The 15,134-nt window shown below is 43.1% G+C and overlaps 3 protein-coding genes across 10 annotated transcripts in view; all 3 read left to right on the forward strand.

Annotated features, from left to right (window-relative positions):
• Positions 1-15,134, forward strand: part of LOC111962393 (synemin, intermediate filament protein) — a 244,348-nt gene that overhangs the window by 204,440 nt on the left and 24,774 nt on the right. The window lies entirely within an intron of this gene.
• Positions 1-15,134, forward strand: part of LOC111962398 (myocyte-specific enhancer factor 2A-like) — a 315,332-nt gene that overhangs the window by 109,520 nt on the left and 190,678 nt on the right. The gene's annotated exons all lie outside the window — the stretch shown is intronic.
• Positions 1-15,134, forward strand: part of LOC111962396 (multiple C2 and transmembrane domain-containing protein 2) — a 264,113-nt gene that overhangs the window by 5,191 nt on the left and 243,788 nt on the right. For both annotated transcript variants that reach the window (XM_023985455.2, XM_023985457.2), the window contains exons 2-17: positions 73-1,180; positions 4,332-4,391; positions 4,495-4,591; positions 7,795-7,937; positions 8,149-8,225; positions 8,304-8,415; positions 8,525-8,545; positions 11,235-11,435; positions 12,147-12,277; positions 12,506-12,692; positions 12,869-12,962; positions 13,070-13,172; positions 13,272-13,374; positions 13,498-13,599; positions 13,763-13,837; positions 14,182-14,301. In XM_023985455.2, the coding sequence (XP_023841223.1) occupies positions 73-1,180; positions 4,332-4,391; positions 4,495-4,591; positions 7,795-7,937; positions 8,149-8,225; positions 8,304-8,415; positions 8,525-8,545; positions 11,235-11,435; positions 12,147-12,277; positions 12,506-12,692; positions 12,869-12,962; positions 13,070-13,172; positions 13,272-13,374; positions 13,498-13,599; positions 13,763-13,837; positions 14,182-14,301 (2,734 nt within the window). The remainder of the gene's footprint in view (positions 1-72; positions 1,181-4,331; positions 4,392-4,494; positions 4,592-7,794; positions 7,938-8,148; positions 8,226-8,303; positions 8,416-8,524; positions 8,546-11,234; positions 11,436-12,146; positions 12,278-12,505; positions 12,693-12,868; positions 12,963-13,069; positions 13,173-13,271; positions 13,375-13,497; positions 13,600-13,762; positions 13,838-14,181; positions 14,302-15,134) is intronic.

Raw genomic sequence — 15,134 nt, forward strand, 5'->3', positions numbered from 1 at the left:
TTTTTTTTTGTAAGAGTTCAGTAGACAGTACTACTTAAACAATAATGCTGATACTACTTCATCTTGTTGCAGTCTCTGTGTGAAAAGGTGTGGTCTGCTGCCTGCACCACTCAGCATGGACGCAAAGAAGAAGACTGTGTGGGAGAACCTGCGTGAGAAGACCAAGAACCAGTTCAACAACATAAAGAAGAAGAAGACCCCAGGGAAACTGGAGAAGAAGAAGCCCAAGCCCCTGCAATACAGGCGCAGTATATCAGTGCCGGACCTGAGGTTTGTTCAGGCTGAACCCTCTCCCACAGACAGCACCTTCTGCACAGCCCCAGACGCCATCTTCTTTGACAGCTCCTCAGGCTCCGATGATAACGCCTCTGTTAACTCAGTCCCTCTATCCACTGACAGGCTGACTGCAACTGATGCAGGCCCCTCAGGTAGAAAGACTGTATATGATTTGACTTTCATAGATAACATGAATCTATCTGGATCTAGAAGGATTGCACCTGTGGAGACACAAACTCTCTATGAAGAATCTGAAGAGGAGGACATGGCAACCTTTATGGGCGGAATCCACACGCCATTAAACAAACGGAACACACCTGCAGAGAGATCTACTTCTTCTGCTTCTTCTTCTTCAGCAGACAGAGTAAGAACAGCAGTAGACAGAAGGAAGCCACCTACCCCGAGATCAAATGCTCCACATATTCCTGTGCCCACACCAAAATTGACTTCTTCAGTAGAGAGAATGAATGTTTCTACAGAAAGATTGTTCATCTCTAAAGGCAGAGTGGTCACTTTTAGCGACAGAGTGAGTGCATCTGCTGAAAGATCTGCTTCTTCTCTCTCCGACCAAACAAACCTGGTTACAGAGAGACTGGCTGCTTCCAGGGAGCGAGGGAAACAACCAGCAGAAGTTAGATGGTCTGTTCCTACAAATCCACTTGACAGACTGAACATCCCTCCAGATAGATGGTCTCTGCCAGTGGACAGGGCAGACAGAATGGGCACCCCGGACAGGATGGGCACCCCTGCGGACAGTGGGGACGGTTCTGTGTGTGGAACCCCGTTCGAGGAACAAGCCTACTCGTTCTGGCCCACTGACTCTGAGGACCTGGATATGAGGGAGCCCTCCCTCTCGACTAACATCAGAGACATCTTCTGCAGGGAGCCCCAGGAAGACATTGAGGTCAGATACCATACTAGCCTTGTACTTTACAATACCCTCCACAGATATAGTTATAGACCTACTGCATACAGTGTAAAGTCTAAATGCGGACTGACAGATTTCACACACGTTTTGATAGAAAATACATGTTTCTATGTGACAGTAATACAGGAGGATAGTTTAATGACCAAGACACAGTACAGTGTGTTAAAGCAGTGCATTGTCACTATGTTCTTATTAGCATTTGCAAGCTCTCTTTTCATATTCAAATACTGTGGTCTGGGTTTTCACACCCTTGAGCTGTTATGCTGACTCTATGCCTAGAAGTTTTCTATGATCAGTCTCCAGATCAGCTACAATAGATACACTTTAAAGTCATGGATTGTGCTTAAAGCTAGAAACCCTAATTGCTACATCCCTTTTTGGACTAAATTAATGATATATACCCATTGATTTTTGAAGAATATAACTTAGAAATTCCTTATGAGCTTAGTTCAACTATCATACCTCATCAGAACCCAAAATATGAAGTTGTTTTACTCTCAATGTTTGTAAACAATGTACATGTGATAGGAATGGGCATTTGAAATGTTTTGATTATCTGAGTACTTGCAGGATTTTTTTTAGAGTACTCAAATGAAAAAAAATATATAATAATTAGAACTGGATTTCTGTTGTTGTTGCATTTATCTATATGCCAACAGTGCGGAACAATGCCTAGTTGATCATAACCATTACAGATAACACATCCTAATTGCTAAATTGCCTCATATATATATATATATAAAATCGCAGAAAAAAATATTGCCATTTAAGATTCATTTATTGAAACCATAATATCAAATCTTTCAACACAATCTTCAAAAAGGAAGCAACATCGGCAGTGGTATGTTAGGAATCAAAAGGACTATGTAAAGGTAAGTTAAGTAATTAAATATCAACTGAAATCAAATTTCCCCATATATACTGAACAAAAATATAAACGCAACATGCAACAATGTCAAAGATTTTACTGAGTTACAGTTAATAATAAGGAAATCAGTCAATACATTCATTAGTCCCTAATATATGGATTTCACATGACTGGGAATACAGATAGGAATCTGTTGGTCACAGATGGGCGTGGATCAGAAAACCAGTTAGTATCTGGTCACCATTTGCCTCATGCAGCGCGACACATCTCCTTCGCATAGAGTTGATTAGACTGTTGATTGTGGCCTGTGGAATGTTGTCCCACTCCTCTTCAATGGCTGTGCGAAGTTGCTGAATATTGGCGGGAACTGGAACACGCTGTCGTACACGTCGATCCAGAGCATCCCAAACATGCTCAATGGGTGACATGTCTAATGAGTATCCAGGCCATGGAAGAACTGGGACATTTTCAGTGTCCAGGAATTGTCTACAGATCCTTGCGAATTGGGGCTGTGCGTTATCATGCTGAAACATGAGGTGATGGCGTCGGATGAATGGCACGACAATGGGCCTCAGGATCTCGTCACGGTATCTCTGTGCATTCAAATTGCCATCAATAAAATGCAATTGTGTTTGTTATCTGTAGCTTATGCCTGCCCATACCATAACCCCACCACCAAGAGGCTCTCTGTTTACAATGTTGACATCAGTAAACCTCTCGCCCACACAACGCCATACACATGGTCTGCGGTTGTGAGGCCAGTTGGATATGTTACTATAAAACTACGTTGGAGGCGGCTTATGGTAGAGAAATTAAAATTAAATTATCTGGCAACAGCTCTGGTGGACATTCCTACAGTCAGAATGCCAATTGCACGCTCCCTCAAAATTTGAGACATCTGTGACATTGTGTTGAGTGACAAAACTTCACATTTTAGAGTGGCTTTTTATTGTCCCCTGCACAAGATGCACCTGTGTAATGATCATGCTGTTTAATCAACTTCTTGATATGCCACACCTGTCAGGTGGCTGGATTATCTTGGCAAAGGAGATGCTCACTAACAGGGACGTTAACAAATTTGTGCCCAACATTTGAGAGAAATAAGCTTTTTGTGCATATGGAACATTTCTGTAATCTTTTATTTCAGCTCATGAAACATGGGACCAACACTTTACATGTTGCGTTCATATTTTTGTTCAGTGTATATTCAGTCAATAAAACACAAGTGCCAGTTGAGAATCATTAATCAAAACCGTAATGAGCTGTGTCACCTGCTTGGCTCAGGCAGGGTCACAGCAGTGCTTTGCAGTGGCAAAGGATGTAATACGAGATTGTTGCTGCTTGTCCCCCTCTGAGAATGTTTCTTTGTACGTGATAAGCATATGATTTCTCATGGATACGGACATGTGTTTTGGTTAATCATGTCAAACGATCTGGATTTGAACCTTTATTTTTAGCCATTTCCAGAAATTAGAATTCAACCCAAAATGATGATGGCGCTGACCCATCTGACATGAAAAGGAAATCGGACAGTTTGATGAAAAGCTTTAAATAACGACAAAAATCCAGGTCATGCAACATGATTAACCAAAACACAGGGCCCTACTCATGGAGCTAGTTGTGCAGTGATAGGAGAGCTTGAGCTGGTCCAACGCTCTTAACCGCTAGGCTACCTGTCGCCCTGTTTTCAATTTTGACCAGAGTTATGAAATAAATCAGACCGTTTTACAGTATTAGGAAAAAAAATGAATCTCTGGTTAAAGATCGAGTTTTGACTTCCGTTTGAGTACTCGATTAAACACGGTATACAGTAGCTTAAAAACATGGTTAAAACTATAATTTTAATTTTGATTTCATGGACGGTCAGTCCTTGTATCCATAGAGAGTGGTTACGAAACAGAGGCGGGTGGCCGCTTTGTTATTGTTTAAAATAAGATTCTATCTTTAAGACAACGCTTCTGTGGTTCTTTGTCAGAAATCCCATTGCAGATAGCAATCCCTATACTCATATAATGTATATGCTGAGCAGAAGAAACATTATTTCGACCTGAAGTCACTTCCATTGTATTAAATGTAGATCTGTCTTATTACAAGGCCAGACATGGTTGAGGCTACAAACCTGCCTTACTGGTTGCCGGTACAATTATAGTACCTGARGTTAAAAAGTGGTAAACAACATGACTGAACATGATAACATCTACATTTGTTCCATACTTTGTAGATGTCTTTTTGATAAGCTTACATTTTTTTCTCCCTTAGTTACCCAATGAGCACAATGACTTCTATGCCCAGCCCTTGCAGGGTCAAGCAGGCAACAATGTGAGTACTGGACTTGGATGTCCTGACCGTGTCAACGATAATGGACAACACTAAGACTTTAGACTATAAAGCATCGTATTAATGTGATTCCTTTCCTTGACAGGCTATGGCAGCAAGGGGCCCACCTGGTCCTATCCAGAAGTACCTCCTCACCGTCAACCTGAAGGAGGGCAGGAACCTGGTCATCAGAGACCGCAATGGTACGTGGACGAAAATAACCTGGTACTTCTGGAGGTCTACATATGGATGAATGTAAAGTCTGATGCATGCTGGGTATATTGATAGATACATACTTTCAACTTGAGAAGGTGTCCCTTATGCCGTGAGTAGGATGATGACAAAGCAATTCATCATATTTACTTTGTTGATCTTGATTTTGAACATGTCATCAAGAAAGTATTTTTAGTTGAAGCACATACATTACAAAGGGCCCCTAACTGTGTGGAATGTATTTTTGACAGTGATTCCAGTCAGACCAGACTCTGACGCCAAAACACACCCAGGAACCTTCCCTTAAGGAAGCACACCTTGCCCAACTCCATCTGAGCAGTTACACTACAGAGAAGGTTACATGGGGTTGGTATATCTTAGATGTATATTTCTATCACTTTGAAAAAGATGGATAACTCGTATAGTGCAGAAGTGTGTTTTGCCAGCCAGGCTCCACCATAGTATTCTCAGTGGTGTGTTGAATAGATGCGATGCACTCTGGCTGTTTCTTTGTTAACAACATGTGTGGAGAAACAAATTATGTGGTATGGTTTTCATAACCAATGCAAATTTAGACACAACATTTTTTTGTCAGTTGGAGAGTTCATGCAATGTTTCACTGTTGCTGTTAAATAACATTTTCCCACCACAAATGACAAGCTGCCACCTGCTGGAGGCTTGCTAAAATACATCCTAGGAAGTTTGGACCTTTCTGCTCTAACTCATAGTGTTCTGAACACATTGAAGGAAATCCCTAATCTTAAATCACAATGGTTGTAAATGTTTATGTTAACTTATGTCATACTTATTATTTTGGTCTGTATAGGACAGTAGATGTTGATATGTTGGCATGTCATATACTGAGTATACTTAAGCAATAAGGTACGAGGGGGTGTGATATATTGCTAATGTACCACGGCTAAGGGCTGTTCTTATGCACAAGACAGCGCAGAGTGCCTGGACACAGCCCTTAGCTGTGGTATTTTGGCCAAATACCACAAACCCCCGAGGTGCCTTATTGCTATTATAAACTGGTTACCAACTTACTTAGAGCAGTAAAAATACATGTTTTGTCATACCCGTGGTATACGGTCTGATTACATTATTTTTTTAACCTTTATTTAACTAGGCAAGTCAGTTAAGTACAAATTCTTATTTTCAATGACGGCCTAGGAACAGTGAGTTAACTGCCTTGTTCAGGGGTAGAACGACATATTTTTACCTTGTCAGCTCGGGGATTCGATCTTGCATCCTTTCAGTTACTAGTCCAACGCTCTAACCACTAAGCTACCTGCCGGATATACCATGGCTGTCAGCCAATCAGCATTCAGGGCTCGAACCACCCAGTTTATAAAAAACATTAGGATCACCTGCTCTTTCCATGACATAGACTGACCAGGTGAATCCAGGTGAAAGCTATGATCCCTTATTGATGTCACTTGTTAAATCCATTTCAATCAGTGTAGCCAACTTGAGACAACTGTGGGAGGCATTGGGGTCAACATGGGCCAGCATCCCTGTGGAACGCTTTCGACACCTTGTAGTCCAAACCCCAACGAACTGAGGCTGTTCTGAGGGCAAAAGGGGGTGCAACTCAATATTAGGACGGTGTTCCTAATGTTTTGTACACCCAGTGCATGGCATTCCATTATATACAGCAGATAAGATACCGAAGGCTTGTGGAATACTACTGACTGTTTGGGGTTTGTATCCCCAAAATGATTGATTGTTATATTTAATATTTACTGAATATGATGTAGTCTCCCCTTCAAAATACAACTAAAATATTTCTCATATGCATACCTCAATTGTTCATTTCCTCAGTCATCTGCCCACTGTCATTGTGGGCTTGTAGGGATGCAATGCAATTAGTTTGGGGAAGCAGCGACATCAACTGTCCATAAACTGAATTGCTGTTTGAAAGACACAACATGGACTTTATTCATTTCTCCGCTGGTATTGAAAGCCAAACATCTCTGGAACATATTGTTTATTTTATTTTATGAACATATCGGTTGGAGGTTTTTGGCTGAAATTCAATCAAACATGTTTTTTTGTCTGCAATCTTAAATTCCACCTCTTTGCCTGACTGACCGCTGCTGCCATATGTAGGCTATATTATTTTCTCTATGTAACCCTCAGCTTGTGCTAAGGTTTCTTATGTAACTGTCGCCGTGGCTTCACTAACCTTGTCGTCTCGGGCCACAGCTCCCTGCTAGTTGAGACCTTACTTTTCCTGACAGGATGGCACCATGATGATGATGCAATCCCCACACGCCCCCTGCCTCTCCACTGTTTGCCCTACAATCAACACGGTGCCTGAGACCCACCAACACCATCCACTGTCATTACATATTCTGAAAGGACCCTCGCCACCAGCCCCCACTTCTCTTTTTTTGTTCTCCCCTTTTTTCGCGGTTAATTTCAATGGTCACCGTTCTGTCACGCCAGAGCTTTTCTCCTCACTGGCTGCCACATTCTCCTCCTGTCAAGTTGCCTGGAGGTTTTCCTGTCAGACTGGCAGGGCGGAGCTGCTGTGGGTCCTGCCTGCCTTTGGGAGATGTTCATTTGGAGTGGGGAGCTGACAGGCCTGACAGCCCATCCCCACAGGGCCTTTGTCATGTGATTCAAGCCTCCCTGCAGGTTTTCTCAAGCACCCTTTCATTTCTCCATACAAATGAAGGCATGGGACTGGCTTTCATTTTTCAGGCAATCTTCATACCATGGCTGAGACAAAGACGCCCCGTCCCCCCACCCCACCACCAGGCCGACTTACTTAACAGGCTTGTGAGATTAACACTGGTTGCTCCTGGTTTCAGGACTTTATTTGCTGGTTGCTTCATACTGGCGAGACTTTCTTCTCTTTCACAATTAAACAGATACATCCCTCTGTTTTCATAAATACATGTGCGGTGTACCTCATCCCTGCATATCTCAGTCCTTCACAAAGCTCTTTGATATATCTAGCTGGGAGGGAAGGTGTGTGTGTTCTAATTTGTGCGGATCTGACTTGTTTCCTGTGTCATATATATTACATTTTGTACGTTTAAAAAAATATATATACAATTGTTGTATAAATGACACCCCTTTGCAAGTACGAATTTGTCTCATATCATGATTGATTGTGTTGATAATCTGATAATGCTTTTATCTGCTATTTTCTGAACATTCCGTTTTGTTTTTGAATCTCTAGGTACAAGTGATCCTTATGTCAAGTTCAAACTGGAAGGGAAGACGATTTACAAAAGCAAAGTTGTGTATAAGAACCTAAATCCAAAATGGAGCGAGTCCTTCTCCTTCCCCCTGCAGGATCGAGAGCAGGTTGTTGACGTGAGGGTGAGTTGTTTTAACTTAGGTTGTCTAAGTAACACCTACAAATGAACGACAATGTACTTATATTGTCATAAAAGTGACAGATTGACACTCTAATCATGTCATAACTATGGCCTGCAAAGGATACAAAACTGGCATGCAATAACAGTTCATTGTGCCAAACCTGATTGACATACAGTTTTTATATTGAATATGGTGTTTCTAACTGTTGCAGGTCTATGATAAGGACCTAACCACTGATGACTTCATGGGTTCCAGCACGATTCTCATCAAAAACCTTGAATTAGACAAGTGAGTAATACACATGCTCTGCTAATCACTATGTATTATCTAGTAAACTGCAGTACGTCTCTGTCTCTCTCTGTCCAGGACCGGTGAGATGGTGTTGAGTCTAGAGGACCCCAACAGTCTGGAGGATGACATGGGGGTCATCGTCATGGACACATGCCTCACTTTTAGAGACGCTACTATCAAAAAACGTGTAAGCCTCATTTGATTGGAGTCTAATGTTACATCTCTAATTTTCAACGTCAATATTTTCAATCACTATATTTTCAAAATTTCCTGATTTTCTTTCTTCTCGTCTACAGAAATGGCACCAGAAAAAGAGGGTAGGATTTAGAATGTTCTATTTTCCACTGGTCTCCTTTCTACTTGCATAATTTTGTTGTGTACATCTAATTCTAAAATCTGTTCAATGTCAGTATATGCCAATGTCTATTGCTAGAATAGACATACAGTACTAGACTTACTAACAGTATAACCATTACTTTAGTCAGAGAAATCCAAATATGGCTGAGATTGTGCCTGATATCCAGCAGCAGGTGGCAGTAGATCACTGTATTATATATGACGATCATAACAAAGAGCGAAGTATAGTCCCAGGATTTTGGTTTTTGTGCATGCATTTTCAACCTTAAATAATGTATTTCGTACACATGGTTTCATAATGACAAGTTGCATTTTCTATTTGGAATTGTGTAGAGTCAAGTGTCAGACTAAACCATGCATTAGAAATGATCTAAACATGATAACATCATATTTACATGTTGACTAAGCACAGTTTGGAGTAGAGCCTTTTTGGGTTTAATATACAGCCCGTAATACAGCTCTCTCATTTGAAGCATTGTGATGAAGGCTGAAATTGGATTTTTTATTTATTTTATTTTACCGTTATTTTACCAGGTAAGTTGACTGAGAACACGTTCTCATTTGCAGCAACGACCTGGGGAATAGTTACAGGGGAGAGGAGGGGGATGAATGAGCCAATTGTAAACTGGGGATTATTAGTGTTGCAGTTAGTGTTGTTGTGTTTTGGACTGGTGCTCTTCTCATTATGGTGCTTGTGGGTTTATTCTCACACCTATCCAGTCACTTCATCTGCCACTGTTTCATCTCTCTCTGAATCTGAGTTTGGTGTTAAACAGGTAAGAAATAAAACACAATTCACATAGTCACTGTATGCTCTGCAGATGGATAAATGGGCAGATAGAAAGATGTGAAAATGTTCATCAAATCGTGGTGCAAATTTATCCTGTCATTTAGCAGAGGCAGATGGCGGTACCAAGACATTTCGGTGGCCGTATGACAATGTTAATGTGATGTTTGAATCCATATTTTTAGCAAAGATGATATTTCTCTAAATTACTGTTCCATTTGACACCTATCTGGTGGCCGGGACTGAGCACTAAGCTCCTAGTCATTCTTCATCTCCCACTGCTACTCCCCACTCCTGTTCACTCTCAACACTACCACAGAGACAACTACCACAGATGCAGTGAATGGCAACTGCCCCAGTAAAACTCTGTTTCTGTGCTTTGCTTGATAGTGTTTCTGTCTGGAGGAGGCCGTGTGGGAGAGAGGGGGGGCATGCTCTGATGTTCGAGGCACATTGCCAGTGTGGGATGCCGAAGATTCGCGAGGTTGATAATTCCCAGGCATAGCGGGCAATAACCCAGATGTTAGGATGTAATATCACAGCTGTGGATGGACAGAGCCGAGGTACCAGCCAAATGGACCTAGGTTTGAGCTCATCCTGCTCGTCCCCATGCTGTCCCACCATATGGAAGCAATCGCATACCCCTTTTAGGACCAGGAATAGACTCTCTTTAGGGGCCACTTACAGTTAAGTGGAATTGTTTTATTGGCCGCTGAGATAGAACTGTGTCCAAGATAAACACTTGGGATGACTTGGCCAGGCCCTGCTTTATGTCGATCCTCCACTCCTCTGTATTCCTCCTCTGTAGAGAGCAGAGCAGAGGTATTTATAGGGCCGAGCAGCGCTGTGCCGTGGTATTCCATGTTAATGCAGGTCCCTGAGACCGACGTACAGGCTCTGATCCCCAGCGGCCTGGGCCCTGGGCTGCGGTGTGGGCGGTGACCCTGGAGAAAAGGGGAGAGGAGATGGGAGGGACGGGGTGGCAGGGGAGCCGTTTGAAGCTGTGCCGGCCAAGGCAGCAGAGGGAGACAGAGTATCAAAGAGGTCAGAGCAGATTATAGCCCTGCTCTTTAATTAGTCAGCCCACACAACCTCTCTCTCTCTCTGCTGTTTGTTTTGAAAGAGACGGCCTATCACTGCACAGGCTCAAGGGAACTTTAACACAGGGACACATATCAAGGCCTGTTTCTCCTCCTCTGTTTCCCACTGTGTCACGGCAGGACTGTTGGATCATTTGGGAGGGGCTGTCCTGTATGTCTCAGTGTTTTGACATCCTGGACATTTAACACCCTAATAGTTGATTTTAGAAATTGGATTGGACAATTGAGATAAGAGATATCACTGAAGACAGTCAACATTTTGGTTTGGGATTTAGTGAAGAATAGACCAATGTGTACAATGCTGTATATATCATTTCCAGACTGTATGTACACCCATGCATAATTTACTGATGAGAGGGTTGTGTGGTTGGATTGCATCATTACTCACTGCTGCCTGCTGTCTCCTGTGCAGTATGCCAAGTGTCCTGCCTCCCCCCACTCTGTCTCTGGGTCTGTGATGAGTGGGACTGTCACAGCCAGGGACATCTGGCTGCTGTGCTCTGCTCACTGACATTCCCTCTCTCCAGGAACCGCACCTCTCCTCGCTGGTGTGGCTCTGCTGCTGTCACTGGAGATGGGCTAATGTTCTCAAACAGAGAGGGTCTGGAGCCTAGCGGAGTCCTACAGTACTTTCATGCAATCTATATATGTAATGAGGTGCCAGATTTGAGGGGCAGGTGAATGAAGTGGGGTAGCCACTCAGAGAGTTCTGTCATGGAGGGTGTCCTAATGCAGCTGTGTGTCCATGTTTGTGTCTCTTAGGGAGGCCAGAACCAAAAGGGGGACCAAACCCAGCCCCAAGATAAAGCCCAGACCCAGCGCTCGGCTGAGGCCACCAAGAACAGCCAGCTGTGGAGTGGAGTGTTTGGTATCACCCTGGTAGAGGGACAGGACATGCCTGAAAATGTCCAGGGGGACATCTATGTGCGCTACAGACTGGGAGAGCAGAAGTACAAGAGCAAGGTGAGCTTCTTTCTCAATCTATTTCTCCTTGTTTTTTTTGCCTCCTCCCTTTCTCTTTTCTCTTCCCCTACCCTTTGCACATGCTTTCCACCGGCCTTTCACCACCCACTTTCTCTCATTCTCTGTCTCTCCCTCTCTCTCCTTCTCTCCCTCCCTTACTCTCAGCAGGTGCCTGTCAGTGGCTCACCTCCACCTTGGCTCACTGGGGCATGGCAGAGCAGCTCATTAGACTGGGCCTCTCTGCCACTGTACAATCTCCCCACTATGCTCTCCTTCAGGTGGAGGGCTTCACTATGCTTTACTTGATTTGCATACCCAGCATGCCCTGCTCATCTACCTCTACTTGTTGGCCTCCCCCCTGATGATTCCGCAGTGCGCCCGTCTTGTTTCCATGTCATTTCTCTGTAAACCTCTCTGGTTTCGTTTCAGCTTGTTTGTTGAACAAAGCTAATTCTAATTGGATGCTGTCAGTGTTTACGATCCCAGAGAGGAGGCTGAGGTGCGCTCACACAAAAAACCCTCCTCTCCTCTCCCCCGCCCCTTCCTGGTAGCACTGAATGAAGACTTAATCCACCTGTCATGTAGTCTCTGCTCACTGTGACACTGCATTAAACCTGACACTGCTCCACACCAGGCTCTGTGTGTGATTGTGCCAGTGCCCACCCACGCTACAGTACTGTATCAGCACTCTGCTCTTTCTCTCTCCCCCAGAACCTGTGCGTTCAAGCCAACCCTCAGTGGAGGGAGAGGTTTGACTTCAACAAGTATGAGGACTGTCTGGAGCCACTGCAGGTGGAGGTGTTTGCTAAGAGAGGCAGGAAGAGCGAGGAATCCTGGGGAATGTGAGTATTGATTTGCTTTATTCTGATAGTGTTGTTTTTGTGGTACGACTGCTGTTCTTTCAAATAGACATATGCATTGCTTGCTGTTTGGGGTTTTAGGCTGGGTTTCTGTATAAGCACTTTGTCCCATCTGCTGCTCTTAAAAGGCCTTTATGAATACATTTGATTTGATTTTAATTTGATTCTTATTAAGTAGTGATATTGAAGACTGATCCCATCATTATCTAGGTTTGAGGTGGACCTGTCCAGGCTGCCAGTAGCCACACAGCAGCTCTACACCCATGTCCTGGACGAAGACAAGGGCAGGCTGGTGTTCCTGGCCACCCTCAACCCCTGCTGTGGGGTGTCCATCAACGAACTCAACAAAACTCCCCTGGAACAGCCAGACGAGAGGGACCAAATCCTAGAGAAATATGTTAGCATGTTTAGTGACATATTACTATTTATTCATGCCACTTTTGACATTTTACATGGTTGAATTAATATAAGTGCTACTAGTAGATAAGTAAGTACATTTCAAAAGCTCTCTAGGAATACTAGCTTGCGTTAATACATTTAAGTAAGACTGTTTGTATCATTTTACTTTTGCAGAGTTTGAAGAACTCTCACAAACGTTTGAGGGAGGTTGGCTTCCTTCAAGTCAAGGTTGTCAGTGCCACAGATCTCACATCAACTGATCTCAATGGTGATATATCACTTTTAACCATTACCGTTTTAACTGGTTAAGTTCTATGGCTAAGTTAATCTACAATTGCACACACATTTTAACACAGCTTTGTTCTTTCTTTGCAGGGAAAAGTGATCCATTCTGTGTACTGGAGCTGGGGAACAGCAGGCTACAGACTCACACCATCTACAAAACACTCAGCCCTGAGTGGAAAAAAGTCTTTACATTGTACATGTGTTTTTACTTGGTCTTTTAGTGTACTTTGTATACATTGATGCAAGTGAATGTATTCCTTCGGATTCGGACTAACTGGTTATCTGTTGGCAGCCCAATAAAGGACATCCATGATGTTTTGGAGCTGACGGTCTTTGGTGAAGACGGAGACAAAGCCCCAGACTTTCTGGGCAGAGTGGCCATTCCATTACTCACAGTAAAATGGGGATCCTTGGATTTATAATGGGCTTATAGTTTATTCATTGACATTGACAAGTCGTAAAACATGTCATGGGTCAGAGAGGTGCTATTGATTGTAATGCATTTTCCACCGCTACAGGTTCAGAATGGACAGCAGGTCACCCGGGGGTTAAAGAAAGCGAACTGGGGGGGTCCGGCCAAAGGGACCATCTCACTGGTGATGGAAGTCCACTATAACCCAGTAAGAATTCACTGGCTGATTCTAGCCTAGCTAATGCTCTTTGACAGATGACCCAGTCATATACCGTACTCACTGTATACTGAGTTTTCCCATTGCATTGAGTTTCCCTTTTCATTGCTTTTGGATTGTATTTGTCTTTGATCATTTGTAATATCTTTCTCAGGTTAGAGCCGGCATCAGAACCTTCAAACCAAAAGAGGAAAAATTCCTGGAGGACAACCCAAAATTTGCCAAAAAGGTTTGTTTTAGCAATGAATTTTAGGCCTATATAATCTAAAATTCATGATTTATACACATAAAGCATGGTAGATACAATTTGTTGGATGAAGGAGTGAAATGTGAGTACTGGAACATGCCCCTCATATAACAGAAACAAAGCTGCCACAGGCAAGCAGCATAGAAGCTTTGATTGGTCATAGTCTAACTAATTGGCTTTATTAGCTCCAGACATCAAACTAATAAAGCCACACAGCAGCAAATAAGGCCTTGAGTAAACCTGAATAAACCTGCTTATGAATCATACAAATAAAGCTTTTAATCAAATCATGCTAACTGCCATTTGCCATCTGATTTTCCCATTAGGTTCTTGTCCAGAATATCTACAGAGTTCGGAAAATCACCATGGCAGTGCTGCATACGTTACAGTACATTAAAAGCTGTTTTCAGTGGGAGAGCACGCAGCGGAGTATAATAGCCTTCCTGGTAAGTCATTGCCCCATGTTAATGAACTAGCGCTAAGCCTTGGGCTGTGCAAGTGGTGTCTCTGTCCTATTTCAGTGCAGAACATTTGAACCCTTTCCTTCGTCTCTGTGAAATAGATAATGGACAGTATGGTTAATTCAGGTATACGTATCTAGATTATTGTTACTGTTTCTCAGTCACGTACTTCCAATGAATCAAAGATCCCATCTTCATCTTCATTTTGCATTTGAAAGTAAAGTAGAAGCTGTGCTCTATCCTTTAATTCAAACCCCACTTGTCTTCCTTCAGTGTTCTTCTGGCACTAGGGCTTTATGTGAAGGGCTTCGGTCTGGCCGTTTGGTCATCTGACTTCCTGGTAAAGCCTTCCCCCTGCTTTTCTGTGTGGAGGAGGAGTGACAGTCGGCCTGGGAGATTTGAACCTTGTATAAATGTCTCTGTTTAGAGGTTTTAATGAGGCGTTGTGATCTATTGCCCTAAGCTGAAATAATCTTTATTTCACCCCATGAATCCCCCTTAAAGTACATGTAATGTCATGATTAAGAGCATCCTCTTGCCATAAAGCCCTGGCAGCGTCAAGTCAGGGTGAGGAAGCGGTCACAGACAGATCCCTGTCTTCACAGCCTTTATTCCTCTCTATGTTCTGTTTCGGGATGACGTGCATTTCATACCTGGTGTATTCTTTAAACCCTGCTCACTGATCCTCAGGTGGATGTCCCCTCAGGCAATGGCCTGTCTCACCATATCAGAGCCTGTGGTACAGGTATGGACACAGACAGACAGACAGACAGACAGACAGACAGACAGACAGACAGACAGACAGACAGACAGACAGA

Source organism: Salvelinus sp. IW2-2015, linkage group LG4q.1:29 (assembly GCF_002910315.2).
Source record: "Salvelinus sp. IW2-2015 linkage group LG4q.1:29, ASM291031v2, whole genome shotgun sequence".
Classification (NCBI taxonomy): Eukaryota; Metazoa; Chordata; class Actinopteri; order Salmoniformes; family Salmonidae; genus Salvelinus; species Salvelinus sp. IW2-2015.